The sequence below is a fragment of the Myxocyprinus asiaticus genome, chromosome 5, assembly GCF_019703515.2.
Source record: "Myxocyprinus asiaticus isolate MX2 ecotype Aquarium Trade chromosome 5, UBuf_Myxa_2, whole genome shotgun sequence".
In the NCBI taxonomy this organism is placed as follows: Eukaryota; Metazoa; Chordata; class Actinopteri; order Cypriniformes; family Catostomidae; genus Myxocyprinus; species Myxocyprinus asiaticus.
The window spans coordinates 11,065,188-11,083,712 of NC_059348.1; the positions used below are offsets into that span (position 1 = coordinate 11,065,188).

Consider the following 18,525-nt stretch of genomic DNA (forward strand, 5'->3'; position numbering starts at 1 on the left):
TAATTTAATCTAAGGCGCTGGTCCTCAAATCGAATGAGTAAATGGGGCGTATTCATTTAGTGGCTCAAACCAATGATATGCTCCTTCACAGCCCACACTCCAACGCTCTTGGTTCACACTTTAGTCAGTCTTACAGGCAAGAAAAGCCACCAAAGCCAAAGTGCCTCGCGATATTCAAACAGTTGCAGCAGTTTAAAACACTTATGTGCTGATTGCAAAGTCACAGATTTTTAGGGAGGCTGCGATTAATTTTAGGGGGGCTGAAGCCCTCCTAAAAAGGGTCTTGTAACACCGTTGGTTAACACTCACAACAAATAATTTAAAGCATTCAATATTTCAGAGTCCAACACTGACTGAGTTTAAAAGGATAGTTCACCCAAAAATAAAAATTATCTTATTATTTAGTCACTCTCATGCCATCCCAGATGTGTATGACTTACTTTCTTCTGCAGAACACAAATTAATTGTTTTGGAAGAATATTTCAGCTCTATAGGTCCATACAATGCAAGTGAATGGGTGACAAAATTTTGAAGCCCCAAAATTCACGTAAGAGCAACATAAAAGTACTCCAGATGACTCTGGTGTTTAAATCCATATTTCCAGAAGTGATATGATAGAAGTTGGTGAGAAACAGATCAATATTTAAGTCCTTTTTCCTTCACTTTCTCCTTCTTCTGTTTTTGAAGATTCACATTCTTTGTGCATATCACCCCCTACTGGGCAGGGAGAAGAATTAATGATAAAAATAATGACTTAAATATTTATGTTTCTCACCCACACCTATCAAATCATGTCTGAACACATGGATTTAACCACTGGTGTCTTATGGATTACTTTTATGATGCCCTTGTGCTTTTTGAAGCATCAAAATTTTGGCACCCATTCACTTGCATTGTATGGACCTACAGAGCTGAAATATTCTTCTAAAAATCTTCATTTATGTTCTGCAGAATAAATAAAGTCATACACATGTGGGATGGCATGATGGTGAGTAAATTATGAGAATTTTTTTTTTGGGTGAAGTAGCCCTTTAACTTACTATCATAACATTTCATTTTCAAATGTTTAGTGCACAATCTGCCAAAGCGTAAATATTTTTAAAATTGGTTTATGAAAAACAAAGTGTTGTTTTAGAATGATATATATATATATATATATATATATATATATATATATATATATATATATATATATATATATATATATTTGTTTGGTATTTAAAATAATTTATAAACAGTAATCATAAAAAGGCCATCTTATATATATAAAGGTCTACATATTCTGCAAAGATTCAAATCTGTTTATTCCAGGATATTGTAGAGAACCATTAAAGTTATTTGACAAATCCAGGGCAGTAAATGAATTTCAAAGCATTGTGTCATTGTTGCCGCTTATCACTCGAGTCTTCTCATTGTATTTACACGCCTGTGACCAGCAGATGTCCTCAGCGTGCAGCGTTTCGAAACAGAAGCAAAAGGTTCAATTGACTTGAAGTTTCGGAAAGCTTCGTTTCTGCCATCACCAGACACAACCAATTCAGGTCTTGGAACACACTACTAACGGGCTGATGAATTGAACCATGTGTGTTTGCTTAGGAAATTAATTATAAAAAACAAAGTGTGTGTCGTTGTACAGGGACAGGTTTGTGACTTGACCACATCATTCACAAGCAACAGCTAACCGTCCTCTCACTAAATAACTGCATTCTCTAGTTGAGTGTGAGATATTTAGCAAAAGAAAATTATATCTGTTGCAGTCTTTAGAGATTATTTTGATTTAACTAGTTGTGTAGTTTGACCGATTTCATGATTTTCTGCACCCCAAAATCTGATAAACTGACATTGTGTTAACCAAGTGACATTAATGAATAATCAAGAATCGACACCAACCTCTTTGTTCGTCATTTTTTATTGTGTATGGTTGTGTAATACTGATGTCTTCACTCTCTTCTTTAATAAACTCCATCTTTACAGCAGTTTGTCTCACAGATCTCAGTCGTTTCACCTGGAGATTTTCCTCCTCATCTGGAAATCTTTTTCATGTTGTTTATGATGTTATGAATAATCAAAAGAATGAAAGACAAAGTAAATAAATAAATAAAGTAAATCACTGTGTTTCTCGTGTGGACGAGACTATAAGCACTTCACATGAAGCGTTACAATATTACTTTAAGAACAAATCTACATTCAATTCAGATTACTAAATCAAAGTAATCTCAGTCATACTGCCATGCTATTAGAGCACATAAAAAAACATGTAACTTTTAATGTAGTTTTATACTCCTGATACACTCAAAAACACAAACCTTTTTAGACCAGTAGGATACGCGGCGCAGTTTGTATGACGTCACAACAAAACAGCGGTTGATAGAAGCAAAATAAAAGTCCCGTTAAACACGCGGTGTAATATCACAAAATACATAGAAAATAAATAAATAATAATATCGAACTAAAGGAACCAAATGCAGAGATCCATAACAATTCTTTACATTTTGTGTGTTCATGACATAGAAGTTCCACTTGTTTTTAAGATTAGTAATATCTCGCGCGCACACACACACCAGTTGAAGTCAGAAGTTTACATATACCTTAGCCAAATACATTTAAACTCAGGTTTTCACAATTCCTGACATTTAACTGTAGAAAACATTCCATGTCTTAGGTCAGTTAGGATCACTATTTTAAGAATGTGAAATGTCAGCATAATAGTACAGAGAATGATTTATTTCAGCTTTTATTTCTTTCATCACATTCCCAGTGGGTCAGAAGTTTACATACACTTTGTTAATATTTGGTAGCATTGCCTTTAAATTGTTTAACACGGGTCAAACATTTTGGGTAGCCTTCCACAAGCTTCTCACAATAAGTTGCTGGAATTTTAGCCCATTCCTCCAGACAGAACTGGTGTAACCGAGTCAGGTTTGTAGGCCTCCTTGCTTGCACGTGCTTTTTCAGTTCTGCCTACAAATTTTCTATCAGATTGAGGTCATGGTGTTTATACTTGCATACTATTGTTACACCTTCAGGCGTTTGGAAATTGCTCTCAAGGATGAATCAGACTTGTGGAGGTCCACAATTTATTTTTCTGAGGTTTTGGCTGATTTTTTTGCTTTTCCCATGATGTCAAGCAAAGAGGCACTGAGTTTGAAGGTAGGCCTTAAACATCCACAAGTACTCCTCCTATTAGAAGCTAATTGGCTAATTGCCTAAAGGCTTGACATCATTCTCTGGAATTTTCCAAGCTGCTTAAAGGCACAGTTAACTTAGTGTATGTAAACGTCTGACCCACTGGAATTGTGATATAGTCAATTAAAAGTGAAACAATCTGTCTGTAAACAATTGTTGGAAAAATTACTTGTCATGCGCAAAGTAGATGTCCTAAACAACTTGCCAAAACTATAGTTTTCTAATATGAAATCTGTGGAGTGGTTAAAAAAATGAGTTTTAATGACTTCAGCCTAAGTGTATATAAACTTCTGACTTCAACAGTATCTGCGACATGCTTGCCTTGCATTATGATCATTGTACATTAAATATAGAGCATGACACACATTCACTGAAACAACATTAGCGAATACAGGCATATTTATTGAAAACAATTGAATGAAAAGTGCAGGACCTATAGAGCAACCCCAATAGCCTGTTCTAAATGGAATTCACCAAGTAAAAGTTACTAGTCAGGACGTTGTTGAAAATAATTAACCGGTAAGCCAAATCTACAAGAAAAAATGCTCTGAAAAGTTGCACCTATTTCACAACGTGCCAATGATCTAATATGACAGCTGATTGGTTAAGAACTCTTACCCAATAACAGTTACAATGTAAAATAAATAGCTAGGATATTAAAATAAGCCTGTGAGAAATATACAATAAACCTACTGTGTTGTTCTAAACATGATGTGCACAGAGAATAAAAGATAGTTTAACCAGTCAGCACATTGTTGAAAATAGTATTCTTGATCAGCAGGGTAAAACTAATTTGGAAAGAAATTGTGATAGTCTGTGATACTTATTTTCTAGAGTACTTCAAGAGGGTACTAGGGTCCTTTCCCATCTGCTCGGCGGGAAAGTAACTTGCAAGATGCGGTGTTACATCTAATTTGCGCTGGGGGTCCGGTGATGCATCTAACTCATGCCAGACCTTCCCCGCTCTGTTTCTGGACCTACAAGAACGGAAGTGGTTAGAGACTGGTTTCCCTAGGAGAGGCACGTTCAGTCTAAGGCCGCGGTGATGAGGATCCATTAACTTTAGGTGCACCCCATCACACGCTGCCAAATGGGGAATAGTCCCCTTGTCTGTCCTGCCCACTCCCTTCAGAAGCTGATCCAAGGGGCGGGGCATCAATGACATCAGGGGAGGAGGTCTTTCAGTCACATTCAAATCTCCTCCCTCCCTGGTCGGCCCAGTCGCATCTCCCATCACTCCTCTCCATCGCTGGGATCCAGAGCCATGCCTACACCGCAACTACTCCAATGGAACTGCTTATCCTTCTCTAGGCTTCGCTTCATATGGTCGGAGTGGGTGTGTTAAAGATATTTCTCCGGGCCAGCTCTCCCTCTCACTTGCACCAGGGCAGGGACAGAGAAACATGAGTTAAAGATGAAAGCCTCAACCAACAGCAGGGCAAATAGCACATGAATGCAACACATACCCTTTAGGCGGTTGGAAGACCATCACTGTGAATTCTCCGTACCCCTGTGGTTCTTCCAGTAGAATAGCATATGAGAGGGCTCGTGACATCACCGTTGTTTCCCAACTGCGCTGTCTCCACCAACACTCTTCACCACTGTGGGGGGTAAGCAAGAGACAGACACAGTGGGTGTGGTTCCAGGCCTCGGAGAAGCATTTATTTAAATTTTCCATATGGAAAAGTGTAGAAAATGATGTAGATTCTGGCATCCTCACGGTGAATAGGGCTATGTGCAGGAAGGGTAAGGTCCAGGTTATAGTGGGCAGGGTCCAGCAGTACACACTCCCCTGTGGGTCCAAGGCTGTGACTTCACTCGAGCAGCAAGGCTTCCCTGGGCCTTGGCGCTTGAGGGCAATTGCAGCCCAGCTTCCTGGCCTATCAGCCACGATGCATGCTCCAATCCCCCGGATTCGCATCTAATTTGTGCTGAGGATCCGGGATGCGGGTCTGGCGATGCATCTAATTTGTGCCAGACCCTCCCCGCTAAGTTCCTGAACCTATAAAGACGCCAGTGGGTAGAGACCAGTTTCCCTATGAGAGGCGTACTTCAGGTGTGCCCCATCATGTGCTACCAAACGGGGAATAGTCACCATGCCCCTCCTCTCTCCTACCCACTCCCGCTAGGAGCCTAGGCGGCTGATCTAAGGGGCGGGGCATCGCTGACACCAGGGGAGAAGGTCGTTCTGTCACAGGAGATAAACCAGGAAGGATGAATGAAAATGTTGTTACATTTTACTTGTGATAAACTCTATTTAAACAACACTCTTACATAGAGAACTAGACTAGTAGGCCACTTATACAAATGTTTTCTCTCCAATAAAAACCCATTATAAGACAGTGGCCCTGATCAAATTTATTTTTTAGTCTTGTTTTTGCACGTGAAAAACAGAAAAGCTTTAAAAAGAAATGGCTAAATGCACTTCATTATTTAGGAAAGAAAATGCTAAACGAGAAACTGTCTTTCTGCTTTTTAAATTATTGTCGTTCCTTTGACAAAAGATAGTGAGATTGAGAGAATTTTGGTTCTGCCTGGTCATTGTTTTAGTACATTAGGTCACGTAAAGCATTTTTCATGTTCTAGGTGTTTTAGAATGTCTCGTTACTCAAGTCAAGTATTTGCAAAATGAAATGTCTCATATTTGGCTAGAAGTTAGCAACCCATGCACAATGTGTATTTAAAACAGCAAATTTGATGTCCTTCCTTCAGTTATGCATTTTGTCATGTATACTTGGACAGACAGATGAAGACTTCAACTAGACTCCGCAAAAACCTGTTGTAGCTCGGTTATAGCTGCGCATGTAAATGTACTGAGTGTTTCCAACACGTTTTTAACAACTATGTATGCTAGTAAGGCTGCCACCTGTCTCAACTGTCTCGTCTTAGACAGGACATCACATATTTTAGCTCAAAATGAATGCATCGGGATGCCCATTGTCCCATATTTAAGTGTCACTAGATGTGATCAGGACTCATCCATGCGATTATCTGAGCAGCCAATCGTGTGGCAGCAGTGCAGTGCATAAAATCATGCAGATATGGGTCAGGAGCTTCAGTTAATGTTCACATCAACCATCAGAATGGGGAAAAAAATTTGATCTCAGTGATTTGGACCGTGGCATGATTGTTGGTGCCAGAAGGGCTTGTTTTAGTATTTCTGTAACTGCTGATCTCCTGGGATTTTCACACACAACAGTCTCTAGCATTTACTCCAAATGGTGCCAAAAACAAAAAAACATCCAGTGAGTGGTAGTTCTGTGGACAGAAATGCCTTGTTGAAGAGAGAGATCAACAGAGATTGGCCAGACTGGTTCAAACTGACAAAGACTATGGTAACTCAGATACCCGCACTGTACAATTGTGGTGAGGAGAATAACATCTCCGAATGCTATTCTGAGATGCGGGTTGACACTGTTTTGGCGGCACGAGGGGGACCACAATACAATAATACACAATATTAGGAAAGTGGTTTTAATGTTGTGATTGATCGGTGTATATACTGTATATACATTTCCAGAAAAAATTATGAGACCACTGCAAAATTATCAGTTTCTCTGGATTTAGGTATGGTTTGAGTAAAATTAAATTAAATGTTTTGTTTATTCTATAGAGTACTGAAAAAATTTCTCCCAAATTCCAAATAAAAATATTGTAATTTAGAGCATCTTTTTTGCAGAAAATGACAACTGGTCAAAATAACAAAAAGATGCAGTGTTTTCATATTCATTTTTACATTTTAATAATACCAATGTTTTAACTTAGAAAGAGTTCAGAAATCAATATTTGGTGGAATAACCCTGATTTTCGATCACAGTTTTCATGCGTCTTGGCATGATCTCTACCAGTCTTTCACATTGCTATTGGGTGACTTCATGCCACTCCTGGCGCAAAAATTTAAGCAGTTAAGCTTTGTTTGATTGCTTGTGGCCATCCTCTTCAGATTTACTTTCTCTCCATAATTAATTTTGACATGAACTATAAAGTCTCTTCAAACAGTGTAACACTTCCTACACTGTAGACATGTGAAAGGCTTTACTCAGTGTGAGTTCTTATGTGATTCTGAAGGTGTCCTTTTTGACTGAAACACTTTCCACACTGATGACATGTGAAAGGCTTCTCTCCAGTGTGAGTTCTTATGTGACTTTTAAGGTTTCCTTTATGATTGAAACACTTCCCACACTGAGGACATGTGAAAGGCTTCACTCCTGAGTGATTTTTTATGTGTTTATTAAGGTTCCCTTTCTCTGTGAAACTCTTTCCACACTGATGACATGTGAAAGGCTTCTCTCCCGAGTGATTTTTTATGTGAACATAAAGGCCTGTTTTATGAGTGAAACTCATTCCACACTGATTGCATGTGAAAGGCTTCTTTCCGGTGTGAACTGTCATGTGACGATTAAGGTTAACTTTGTGTCTGTAACTCTTTCCACACTGATGACATGTGAAAGGCTTCTCTCCAGTGTGAATTCTTCTGTGACTCTTAAGGTTTCCGTTTTCTGTAAAACTCTTTCCACACTGATGGCATGTGAAAGGCTTCTCTCCAGTGTGAATTCTTATGTGATTCTTAAGTTTTTTTTTATGCACGAAACTCTTTCCACACTGAGGGCAGGTGAAAGAATTTTTGGCTCTTGTTCTTCGAGTTCTTTTTAGTGAGAAGGTCTTTCCAGATTGTGAGCAATTAAAATGTTTTTCTTCTGATTTGAAATGATCAGTTTCTTGATACTGATGTTCCTCTTGAACTTCATTCAGTTCTTGACCTTCCTCTTTCAGCTCCATCAGATCTAAAATGAACATGAGTATTTGACATGAAATTTCAAGCAGTTTTAGCGGTGTTGTGCAGTGTGACATAAATAAAAAAAAAAAAGTTTAATAAAAAGGTTTCAAATTATTTTATAAAAAAATATACATACACTTTATGACCTCATAATTGAGACTACATGAAACATTTGTGCTTTTAAAACTTCAATATGTTACACCACAGGGCCATATAAATGTACTGGTTTAGCACTATGCAAGTCTGCACTCAAGAACTGTAACTTCTGATGCTCAAGTCAACAGCTTGTCACACATATGATCAAAGCTTTTGATTGGCTCAGGGACAAAGGCAAACATGCCCCTCTGGCCATCGAGCGCTCGTTGCACATGCGCATGATGTTCTCCAGATCTCCCTTGATTAATAATGAGGATGACGGGCTGGCCCCACACATAGCAAATGAGAATTAAATTAAATGGCTTTAACGCCAAAGAAACTTATAATTATAGAATTTATCAAAATAATATCTACTGTTGTCTTGTATAATGAACACAAAAAAAATTTAAGATGCAGAAATTATATTATTTCTTAAAATAAATGTATGATTATGCCATGCATTTTGCACAACAGCGCCACATCTGGTGGGGCTCAGCCCCACTTACCCCAAATGTAGAGACGCCACTGATAGTTACATTATACTAATGCTTCTTGAGGCAGCATATATATCATGTTTAAAGGAATGGTTCACCCAAAAATGAAAATTCTCTCATCATTTACTCACCCTCATGCCATCCCAGGTGTGTATTTCTTTCTTCAGCAGAACACATTTGAAGAGAAACAGAAAAATATCTCAGCTCTGTAGGTCCTTAAAATTCAAGTGGATGGTGATCCGACTTTTGAAGCTCCAAAAATCACAGACAGTCAGCATAAACGTCTATACGACTCCAGCTGTTAAATTATTGAAGGCATGCAATCGCTTTTGGTGTGGAAAAAGATCAATATTTAAGTACTTTTTAACTATAAACCATAGCATCTGGTATACACATTCACAAGAGCGCCAAGTTTACGTCCTCTTGTGACGAATTCGCATTGGCATGTTCCAGATGTAATTTGGGGTGACTCTGGAGGGTGAGTTGTTGGCAATTCTAAGCATTCACAAATCACAAATTTCAGACATGATGTAATTCAGGTGAATATACCGGTTTGTTTTTAAAAATGTGTAAGAATTACACATGTATGAATATTATATTGCCCATTTTCTAGAGTCATTACGGTAGTAATTCTGGCTACATTCTCACCGCCGCTAAAAGTGGCCCAAATCTGATTTTTTCACTCACATGTGACACATCTGTTAATTAGATGACCATGTGAACACTTTCATATGTGGAAATAAATATGGCGCCATCATGGTGTTAAATACATCATGATGGCGCCGCGGATGGCCGCCTCGGTGTGGAGCACTTCTATTGTTTTGTTATTTTTGTTTGTTTGTCCTGTGTTTAGTAATCTTTTTTCAGTCAGTTTTACCAGAGACGAACTGCTGAACATTTGACAGCATACACCAGTCAATATTTTCCCGGATTTTGAATATTCAGACTTTTGTTTGACATTCTAGTCGGAGGCGCGGCTGTGTTGTTTAAACGCACTATGAGACACAGGCGAGGGAGACGAGCAGGCGCGCTGGTCAGGCTCCGTCGGTGCGGTTTTCGAACAACGCTGCTGAGCATTCATCTAGCAAATCTCCGCTCTCTCCCTGACAAAACTGATGAACTACATCTCCTCACCCGCACAAACAAGGACTTTTCAAACTCTGCTGCCTTGTGCTTCACAGAAACCTGACTGAGAGAAGCCATTCCAGACAGAACATTACATCTGCCGGGCTTTCAGCTGTTCAGAGCGGATCGCATCGCGGAGTTAACGGGGAAAACGAGAGGCGGTGGAACATGCTTTTACATCAGTGAATGTTGGTGTACAGATGTAACAACGTTAAAGAGGATGTGCTGTCCTAATCTGGAAGTGCTCTTATTAACTGTAAGCCTTTCTACTCGCCGCGGGAGTTTTCCTCGTTTATTCTGGTGAGTGTTTATATCGCACCAAACGCATGTTTGAACACAACGCTGCAACAGCTGGCTGATCAAATCACAGACACAGAACAACAATACCCGGACTCAGTTATTATTATTCTTGGGGATTTTAACAAAGCAAACCTCACACATGAACTGCCCAAATAGAAACAGCACATTACATGCCTCACCAGAGACAGAAATATACTGGATCATTGCTACACAACAATAAAGGATGCATATCGCTCTGTTCCTAGAGCAGCTTTGGGACTATCTGATCACTGTCTGGTTCATCTTCTCCCAACCTACAGACAGAAATGTAAATCTGCTAAGCCTGTATTAAGGACTATAAAGCGATGGACCAATGAAGCAGAGCTGGAACTACAAGCCTGCTTTGACTGCACTGATTGGAGTGTTTTTGAGGCTGCAGACACCAATCTGGATGAGCTCACAGATACTCTTACATCTTATATCAGTTTTTGTGAGGATATGTGCATTCCTACGAGGACTTATTTAACGTTTAACAATGACAAACCATGGTTTACAGCGGAACTCAGGCAGCTTCGTCAGGCCAAAGAAGATGCTTACAGAGTTGGGGATAAAGTCTTGTACAATCAGGCCAGGAACACACTGAAATCAGAGTGGCTAAAAGAAGATACTCTGAGAAGATGAAAAACAAGTTTTCAGCTAACGACCCTGCATCAGTGTGGAGTGGCATGAAACAACTTATGAATTACAGGACTCCTACCCCCAACCCTGTGGTGGACCAACAACTGGCTGACGACCTGAATGTGTTCTACTGTAGATTTGAAAGGCCCAATCTCACACCCTACACCCACTCTGACCTTCACTTCACACAAACACCAACACCTCCTGCAACCCCCCTCCTCCCCTCTCCTGCTACTCAACCTGCACTTAAGATCTGTGAAAATGATGTGACCCGCGTCTTTCGACAACAAAGGATAAGCAAAGCACAGGGTCCAGATGGCGTTTCACCTGCATGTCTTAGATCCTGTGCTAACCAGCTGGTCCCCATCTTCACACATATCTTCAATAGATCACTGGAGCAGTGTGAAGTCCCATGCTGCTTCAAACATTCCACTATCATCCCCATCCCAAAGAAACCAAAAATCACAGGACTTACAGACCTGTCGCCCTGACGTCTGTGGTCATGAAATAATTTGAGACTGGTGTTGGCCCACCTGAAGAACATCACTGGACCCTTTCTAGATCCCCTTCAATTTGCTTATCGAGCAAACAGGTCTGTGGATGATGCAGTCAACATGGGATTGCATCATATCCTGCAACATCTGGACAGACCAGGGACATATGCAAGGATCCTTTTTGTAGACTTCAGTTCGGCTTTCAACACCATCATCCCAGCTATACTCCAGAATAAATTACACCAACTCTCTGTTCCCTTGTCTATCTGTCAGTGGATTTCCAGCTTTCTGATGGACAGGCAACAGCTTGTGAGACAGGGGAAACTCACTTCCAGCACCTGTACAATCAGCACTGGTGCCCCCCAGGGATGTGTGCTCTCCCCACTACTCTTCTCCCTCTACACCAATGACTGCATCGCCAAGGACCCCTCTGTCAAGCTCCTGAAGTTTGCAGATGACACCACTGTCATCGGCCTCATCCGAGATGAAGATGAGTCTGCATACAGAAGGGAGGTTAAACAGCTAGCTGTCTGGTGCAGTCAAAACAACCTTGAGCTGAACACGCTCAAAACGGTGGAGATGATTGTGGACTTTAGGAGGAATATCCAACACTGACCCTCCCTCACCATTCTAAACAGCACTGTGGCAGCAGTGGAGTCATTCAGGTTCCTGGGCACTACCATCTCACAGGACCTGAAGTGGGAGACCCACATTGACTACACTGTGAAAAAGGCCCAGCAGAGGTTGTACTTCCTTCGCCAGCTGAGGAAATTCAACCTGCCACAGGTACTGCTGCTACAGTTCTACTCAGCAGTCATTGAGTCTGTCCTCTGCACTTCAATAACTGTCTGGTTTGGATCAGCTATGAAATCAGACATCAGAAGACTACAAAGGACAGTTCGGACTGCTGAGAGGATTATTGGTTGCCCCCTGCCCCCCCTTCAAGAACTATACACTTCCAGAGTGAGGAAAAAGGCTGGAAAAATCACTCTGGACCCCACTCACCCTGCCCACTACCTTTTTGAACTGTTGCCTTCTGGCCGATGCTTCAGAGCTCTGAGCACCAGAACCGTCAGGCACAGGAACAGTTTTTTCCCTCAGGCTATCCATCTCATGAACAGTTAAATTGACCCATTGAGCAATAACTATGTGCAATACACAGTTTAGTCTTTCTTATATTTATCCAACACATCCAACCTCTTCTGCCATTTTATTCCTCTGGGAAAAAAAAACACAAAAAAAAACATTTGCACTGTACATAACAGATTTGTATTTACAATGTACATAACAGATTGTATTAGATTTGCACTACCCATGTGTATATGTTTATGTGTGTGTCTGTACGTATGTGTATAATTAATTTTTATTTTTTATTATTATCTATGTCTTGCTGCTGTTTTTGTATTGTTTTTGTATGGTTGGACACTGGAAGCTCCTGTCACCAAGACAAATTCCTTGTATGTGTAAGCATACTTGGCAATAAAGCTCATTCTGATTCTGAAATCGGACCCGTATTTGATTTTTTCCGATATGCCTTCCGTCTTAAAAGCCAGATCAGATTTAATGTGATTTGTTATATCAATCTAACAGAACATTTGTCATTTGCATGCTTGATTTACCATGTAATATGCCTGTTATGGTTTCATATCTTTTCTAGTTAATGCATTCAGTTCCTTTTTAAGAAAAGGAGTCACATGACACTATGCGAGTGGAGGCTGCCTAGTGGCGAGCTCCGCTTCACTTTGCTACAATTATCCTTTTAATCAATATTACTCGACAATACAAGATATTGTGAACATTTATGCAGCACTAATGGAAATACGTTGGCTGACCACATCTGTGGAGGCGATCACAAGAATAGACAAGGTTGAAAATAATGTTGCGGAAAATCTCGTGAGCATGCATGGACCATCGGATTTCTGGGGGATGGACACCAGTTGAGACTGTTATGCGTGAGGTTGAAGCGCATCTTTTTTCTATTAAGGATTTTATGGTTACATCAATGTTGGATAGTGGTCTATATAATTTATCCTTGGGTGCTCCTTGAAACAACCACACCGTCTTTTTCCAGAGCAGCCTGTATTTCTCCTGAGGTTACCTGTGTGTTTTTCTTTGTATCCTGAACAATTCTTCTGGCAGTTGTGGCTGAAACCTTTCTTGGTCTACCTGACCTTGGATTGGTATCAAGAGATCCCCGAATTTTCCACTTCTTAATAAGTGATTGAACAGTACTGACTAGAATTTTCAAGGCTTTGGATATATTTTTATATCCTTTTCCATCTTTACAAAGTTCCATTACCTTGTTACGCAGGTCTTTTGACAGTTCTTTTCTGCTCCCCATGGTTCAGTACCTAGCCTGCTCAGTGCATCCACGTGAGAGCTAACAAACTCATTGACTATTTATATAGACACTAATTGCAATTTAAAAAGCCATAGGTGTGGGAAATTAACCTTTAATTGCCATTTAAACCTGTGTGTGTCACCTTGTGTGTCTGTAACAAGGTCAAACATTCAAGGGTATGTAAACTTTTGATCAGGGCCATTTGGGTGATTTCTGTTATCATTATGATTTAAAAAGGAGCCAAACAACTATGTGATAATAAATGGCTTTATATGATCACTATCCTTAAATAAAAGACAGTTTTTTGCATGATCAGTCATATTTTCAAAATCAATGCCAAAATTTCACAATTTCTGCCAGGGTATGCAAACTTTTGAGCACAACTGTATATGGCTGAACACCAAATTATGTATTAACAAGTCCCCCTTTTGCTGTAAAGAATGGATATAATTTTTCAAGAATTTTCAGTTGCGCCATTTTGTACTATTTTTGGTGGTAGTACACAGCCCCTTAAGGCTGCAGACACTCTTTGTACGGTGCTCACAGCTATAGAAAGGGCATGAAGTGTCAGTGTATTATTCCTCGTTGATTCAGAGTCTTGGTGATGGGGCCTTAACAGCACTTAAGAGGTTATAGGAAAGAGATTTTGAACTTAGTATTAGAGGATGAGGAGTGGGAAAGAATTAAAAAAAATGTTAAAACAATCTCTAGGGATGCAAGGGTACACCTTATTCAGTTTACATACACTAAGTTAACTGTGCCTTTAAGCAGCTTGGAAAATTCCAGACAATGATGTCAAGCCTTTCGGCAGTTAGCCAATTTGCTTCTGACAGGCTAACTGGAGTCAATTGGAGGTGTACCTGTGGATGTATTTTAAGGCCTACCTTCAAACTCAGTGCCTCTTTGCTTGACATCATGGGAAAATCAAAAGAAATCAGCCAAGACCTCATAAAAAAATTCAAGTCTCAGAAAACAAGTCTGGTTCATCCTTGGGAGCACTTTCCAAACACCTGAAGGTACCACGTTCATCTGTACAAACACCATGGGACCACGCAGCCATCATACCGCTCAGGATGGAGACGCATTCTGTCTCCTAGACATGAACGTAGTTTGGTGTGAAAAGTGCAAATCAATCCCAGAACAACAGCAAAGGACCTTGTGAAGATGCTGGAGGAAACAGGTAGAAAAATATATGTATCTATATCCATAGTAAAATGAGTCCTATATCGACATAACCTGAAAGGCTGCTCAGCAAGAAGGAAGCCACTGCTCCAAAACTGCCATAAAAAAGCCAGACTACAGTTTGCCAGTGCACATGGGGATGAAGATCTTACTTTTTGGAGAAATTTCCTCTGGTCTGATGAAACAAAAATGTAACTGTTTGGCCATAATGACCATCATTTTGTTTGGAGGAAAAAGAGTGAGGCTTGCAAGCCGAAGAACACCATCCCAACCGTGAAGCATGGGGGGGGGGGCAGCATCATGTTGTGAGGGTGCTTTGCTGCAGGAGGGACTGGTGCACTTCACAAAATAGATGGAATCATGAGGAAGGAAAATTATGTGGATATATTGAAGCAACATCACAAGACATCAGCCAGGACGTTAAAGCTCGGTCGTAAATGGGTCTTCCAAATGGACAATGACCCCAAGCATACTTCCAAAGTTGTGGCAAAATGGCTTCAGGACAACAAAGTCAAGGTATTGGAGTGGCCATCACAAAGCCCTGACCTCAATCTGATAGCAAATTTGTGGGCAGAACTAAAAAAGCGTGTGCGAGCAAGGAGGCCTACAAACCTGACTCAGTTACACCAGTTCTGTCTGGAGAATGGGCCAAAATTCCAGCAACTTATTGTGAGAAGCTTTTGGAAGGTTACCCAAAATGTTTGACCCAAGTTAAACAATTTAAAGGCAATGCTACCAAATATTAACAAAGTGTATGTAAACTTCTGACCCACTGGGAATGTTATGAAAGAAAAAAAAACTGAAATAAATAATTCTCTCTACTATTATTCTGACATTTCATTCTTAAAATAAAGTAGTGGTCCTAACTGACCTAAGACAGGGAATGTTTTCTACGATTAAATGTCAGGAATTGTGTTTAAATGTATATGGCCACGGTGTATGTAAAATTCTGGCTTCAACTGTACCTGCTGGTGATGTCAGTTGGAGGATGGAGACATAGACCATGCTCTGTGGTTCTGCACTAAGATTCAAGAATTCTGGTTAAGAGTCCAGAATTTTAGATTCTGTGAGGTTTTAGATCCTCAAATTTACTTCTTCCCTAGACTATGTATATTGGGTAATGGGGCGGTTATTAAAGTAGGTGACGAATATACAAAAAGCTGGGTGCAATGATTGGCAGACAGATAATTCTCAGAGAATGTCAATTGCCGCTCCCTAATTTCAATAACGGTTCACCGAATTGGACAGGGTGGTGACATTCGAAAAGATGTCATATAAACAGCTTGGCAGATAGATGCAGATGGAAAGAAAGGGACAAATACATGACCTTTCTGGAAGGCTCTTGTGAGGACCATATGGAGAGAAACTTCTTTTTATTTATTTTTTTATTTATATATGTACACTCATGCTTGAACCACAGGAATGTTTGTTGGGGGTTGGGGACTGGGAGGGGGGTAGGGAATTATAGGCTTTCACATAGTAAAATATGATCTCAATTTAAATCACACTGATGTTGGTCACAATACCACTAATAACAGCAATTACAGTTATACCTAAACAGCACCGCGTCTTTCACGCATTTTAAGGAGTGATTCGTGTTACAACAAAATACCAAAGACAATAATCAAATCAAAGAAACAAATGATTTCTCACTGGAGCAGTTTGGAGCTTGTAATGGATAACTTTCTTATTTTTTACTGTGTCAGGTATAAGCATATAACTGCAGCATATAATTTGTAAAAGTGTGGCAAAGGCACTTAAAAAAAAAAATCCGTATCGGCCTCAAATTTCCACTAGACGTAATCTCATGTTTTTCTCTTGGTTGAGGGATCCAGGATAAGCACACAAACGCACAATTGTGAGTAAACAAACAGATAAAAATACAGATCTAAACAAAAACCAACAAAGCTTCTGTACAGCGTTCCTCCTCAGTTGTAAACAGTGCTGCTCTTCCGGGTGTGCCATACTAGCGTCAGTTCTCATGTGAACATGCCAGTGTGATTATGTCACACGCGCATACTGCTGCTGACAGGAAACAATGCTTTATAGTTAAAAAGTACTATCTTTTTCGCACCAAAAGTGATCATGTCGCTTTAGAAGACATTCATTTAACCGCTGGAGTCGTATGGATGACGTTTATGCTGATTTTTGGAGCTTCAAAGGTCTGATCACCATCCACTTGCATTTTAAGGACCTACTGAGCTAAGATATTTTTCTATTTTTCTTCAAATGTGTTCTGGTGAAGAAAGAAAATCATACACACCTGGGATGGCCGATGCAGTCTTCATTTGCTGCTTCTAGGCTTCACCACTATGTGGTGCAGTCAGGTGTTGATAAAGACCAAGAGCAACAGGTAGAGGTCCTCAACTAATAAAGCTTCATTACAATCTGTGTCATTACATTTGGGTCTGATTAGTAGCATTATCAAAGTTCCACTTGCATTGTTAATGGAAGGAAGTCAGTATTCATAAATCAATTAAGCTTGGTAGAAAATGACAAAGTCATTTTAAACTTTTTTTTATTTTTTTAATTTTTTTATTTTTTTAAGTTTCTGCTTTAAAACAACTGTTTCTTGCTTTATTTAATAAAGCAGTATTTCCAGTCAAGAGTCTTACTCAAAAATACCTGGTTTAATCATAAAAGTGGAGTTATGTCCTTGAGTGGAGCGCAATCACTGGGGAAGCATTCACTGGTTACCAAATGTACAGAACAAGATAAATTGCAGTCTGAGTTTGAATTTGTTGGTCTTCTGATTTTCATGCAATTTCTTTCTTTTTCACTACACAAGGGAAGGAATAAAAAAAAAAATAATAAAATAAAACAAAAACAAAAACAAAAATCTGCTTACTGATGTCATACAATGGCAGTTTATAGTGACTGCCTCTTCACAAGCAACAGTAGTTCTCTCACTTAATAAATGCATTCTCTAGTTAGGGACTGTGACATTTTTGTGAAGGTAAATTCATCCTTTGCCATCTTTAGTGACCTTTAGAGCTTTGAAAAGAACCACTGATTCTGATCATTTTCAATGGATCCCCCCTCCTGTCTTTCAGTCTTTTTATTATTATTATTATTATTTTTACTAGGCCTGTGCAATTGTACTGATTTCATGATTTTCTATACTCTAACACCTGATGAACAGATGGTGTTGTGAAGTTGTTACCTAAGTGACATTAATGAATAATCAAGAACTTACACCCACCTCTTTGTCCATCAGTATCTTCATTTTTTATTGTGCATGGTTGTGTAATACTGATGTCTTCACTCTCTTCTTTAATAAACTCCATCTTTACAGCAGTTTGTTTCACAGGTCTCAGTCGTTTCACCTGGAGATTTTCCTCCTCATCTGGAAATCTTTGTCACGTTTATGATGTTGAAAATAATCAACAGAATGAAAAAGAAAAACAATGTTAAACCCTGTTTCTCATGTGTGGACAAGTGACCAACTATCACCAAATGAAGTACTGCAATATTTAATTGAGTAAAAACTTTATTAATTTAAGATTACTAAATCAAAGTTATGTCCGTCATTTTGACGTGTTATTAGAGCAATTACAAGTTTCATATTCATGATGTACTCAAAGAACGCTTTCCAAAGCAAGAAGAGAAGGGACGCGACGCAGTTCTTATGACGTCACAACAACACAGCGGTTCAGAGAAGCAAAATAAAAGTCCCGTTAAACTCGCTCGCTGTGTCTGAAACTGCCCCCTATCCACTATATAGTGCACTATTTCGGGTGTCCGCCATTTTGTAGGAGTGCCTGAATTCTGAGTCATTACTTGATTAAAATAACAGTAACACAGAGAGGAAAAACATACAGATACATTTTAAAA

At 39.5% G+C, this 18,525-nt stretch overlaps 1 protein-coding gene across 7 annotated transcripts in view; it reads right to left on the reverse strand.

Moving 5' to 3' along the window:
• Positions 1–18,315, reverse strand: part of LOC127440890 (gastrula zinc finger protein XlCGF7.1-like) — a 32,056-nt gene extending 13,741 nt beyond the window's left edge. Inside the window, exons 1-3 of one of the 7 annotated variants that reach the window (XM_051697978.1) lie at positions 17,894–18,315; positions 17,317–17,470; positions 1,891–5,374 (exon numbers count right to left, since the gene is read on the reverse strand). In XM_051697978.1, coding sequence (XP_051553938.1) covers positions 1,891–1,966 — 76 coding nt within the window. In that variant the 5' untranslated portion in view covers positions 1,967–5,374; positions 17,317–17,470; positions 17,894–18,315. Of the gene's footprint in view, positions 1–1,890; positions 7,971–17,316; positions 17,471–17,887 lie in introns of all 7 variants that reach the window. The other 6 variants (XM_051697977.1, XM_051697975.1, XM_051697974.1 and 3 more) reach the window with 6 other exon arrangements.
• Positions 18,316–18,525: the final 210 nt, after the last annotated feature.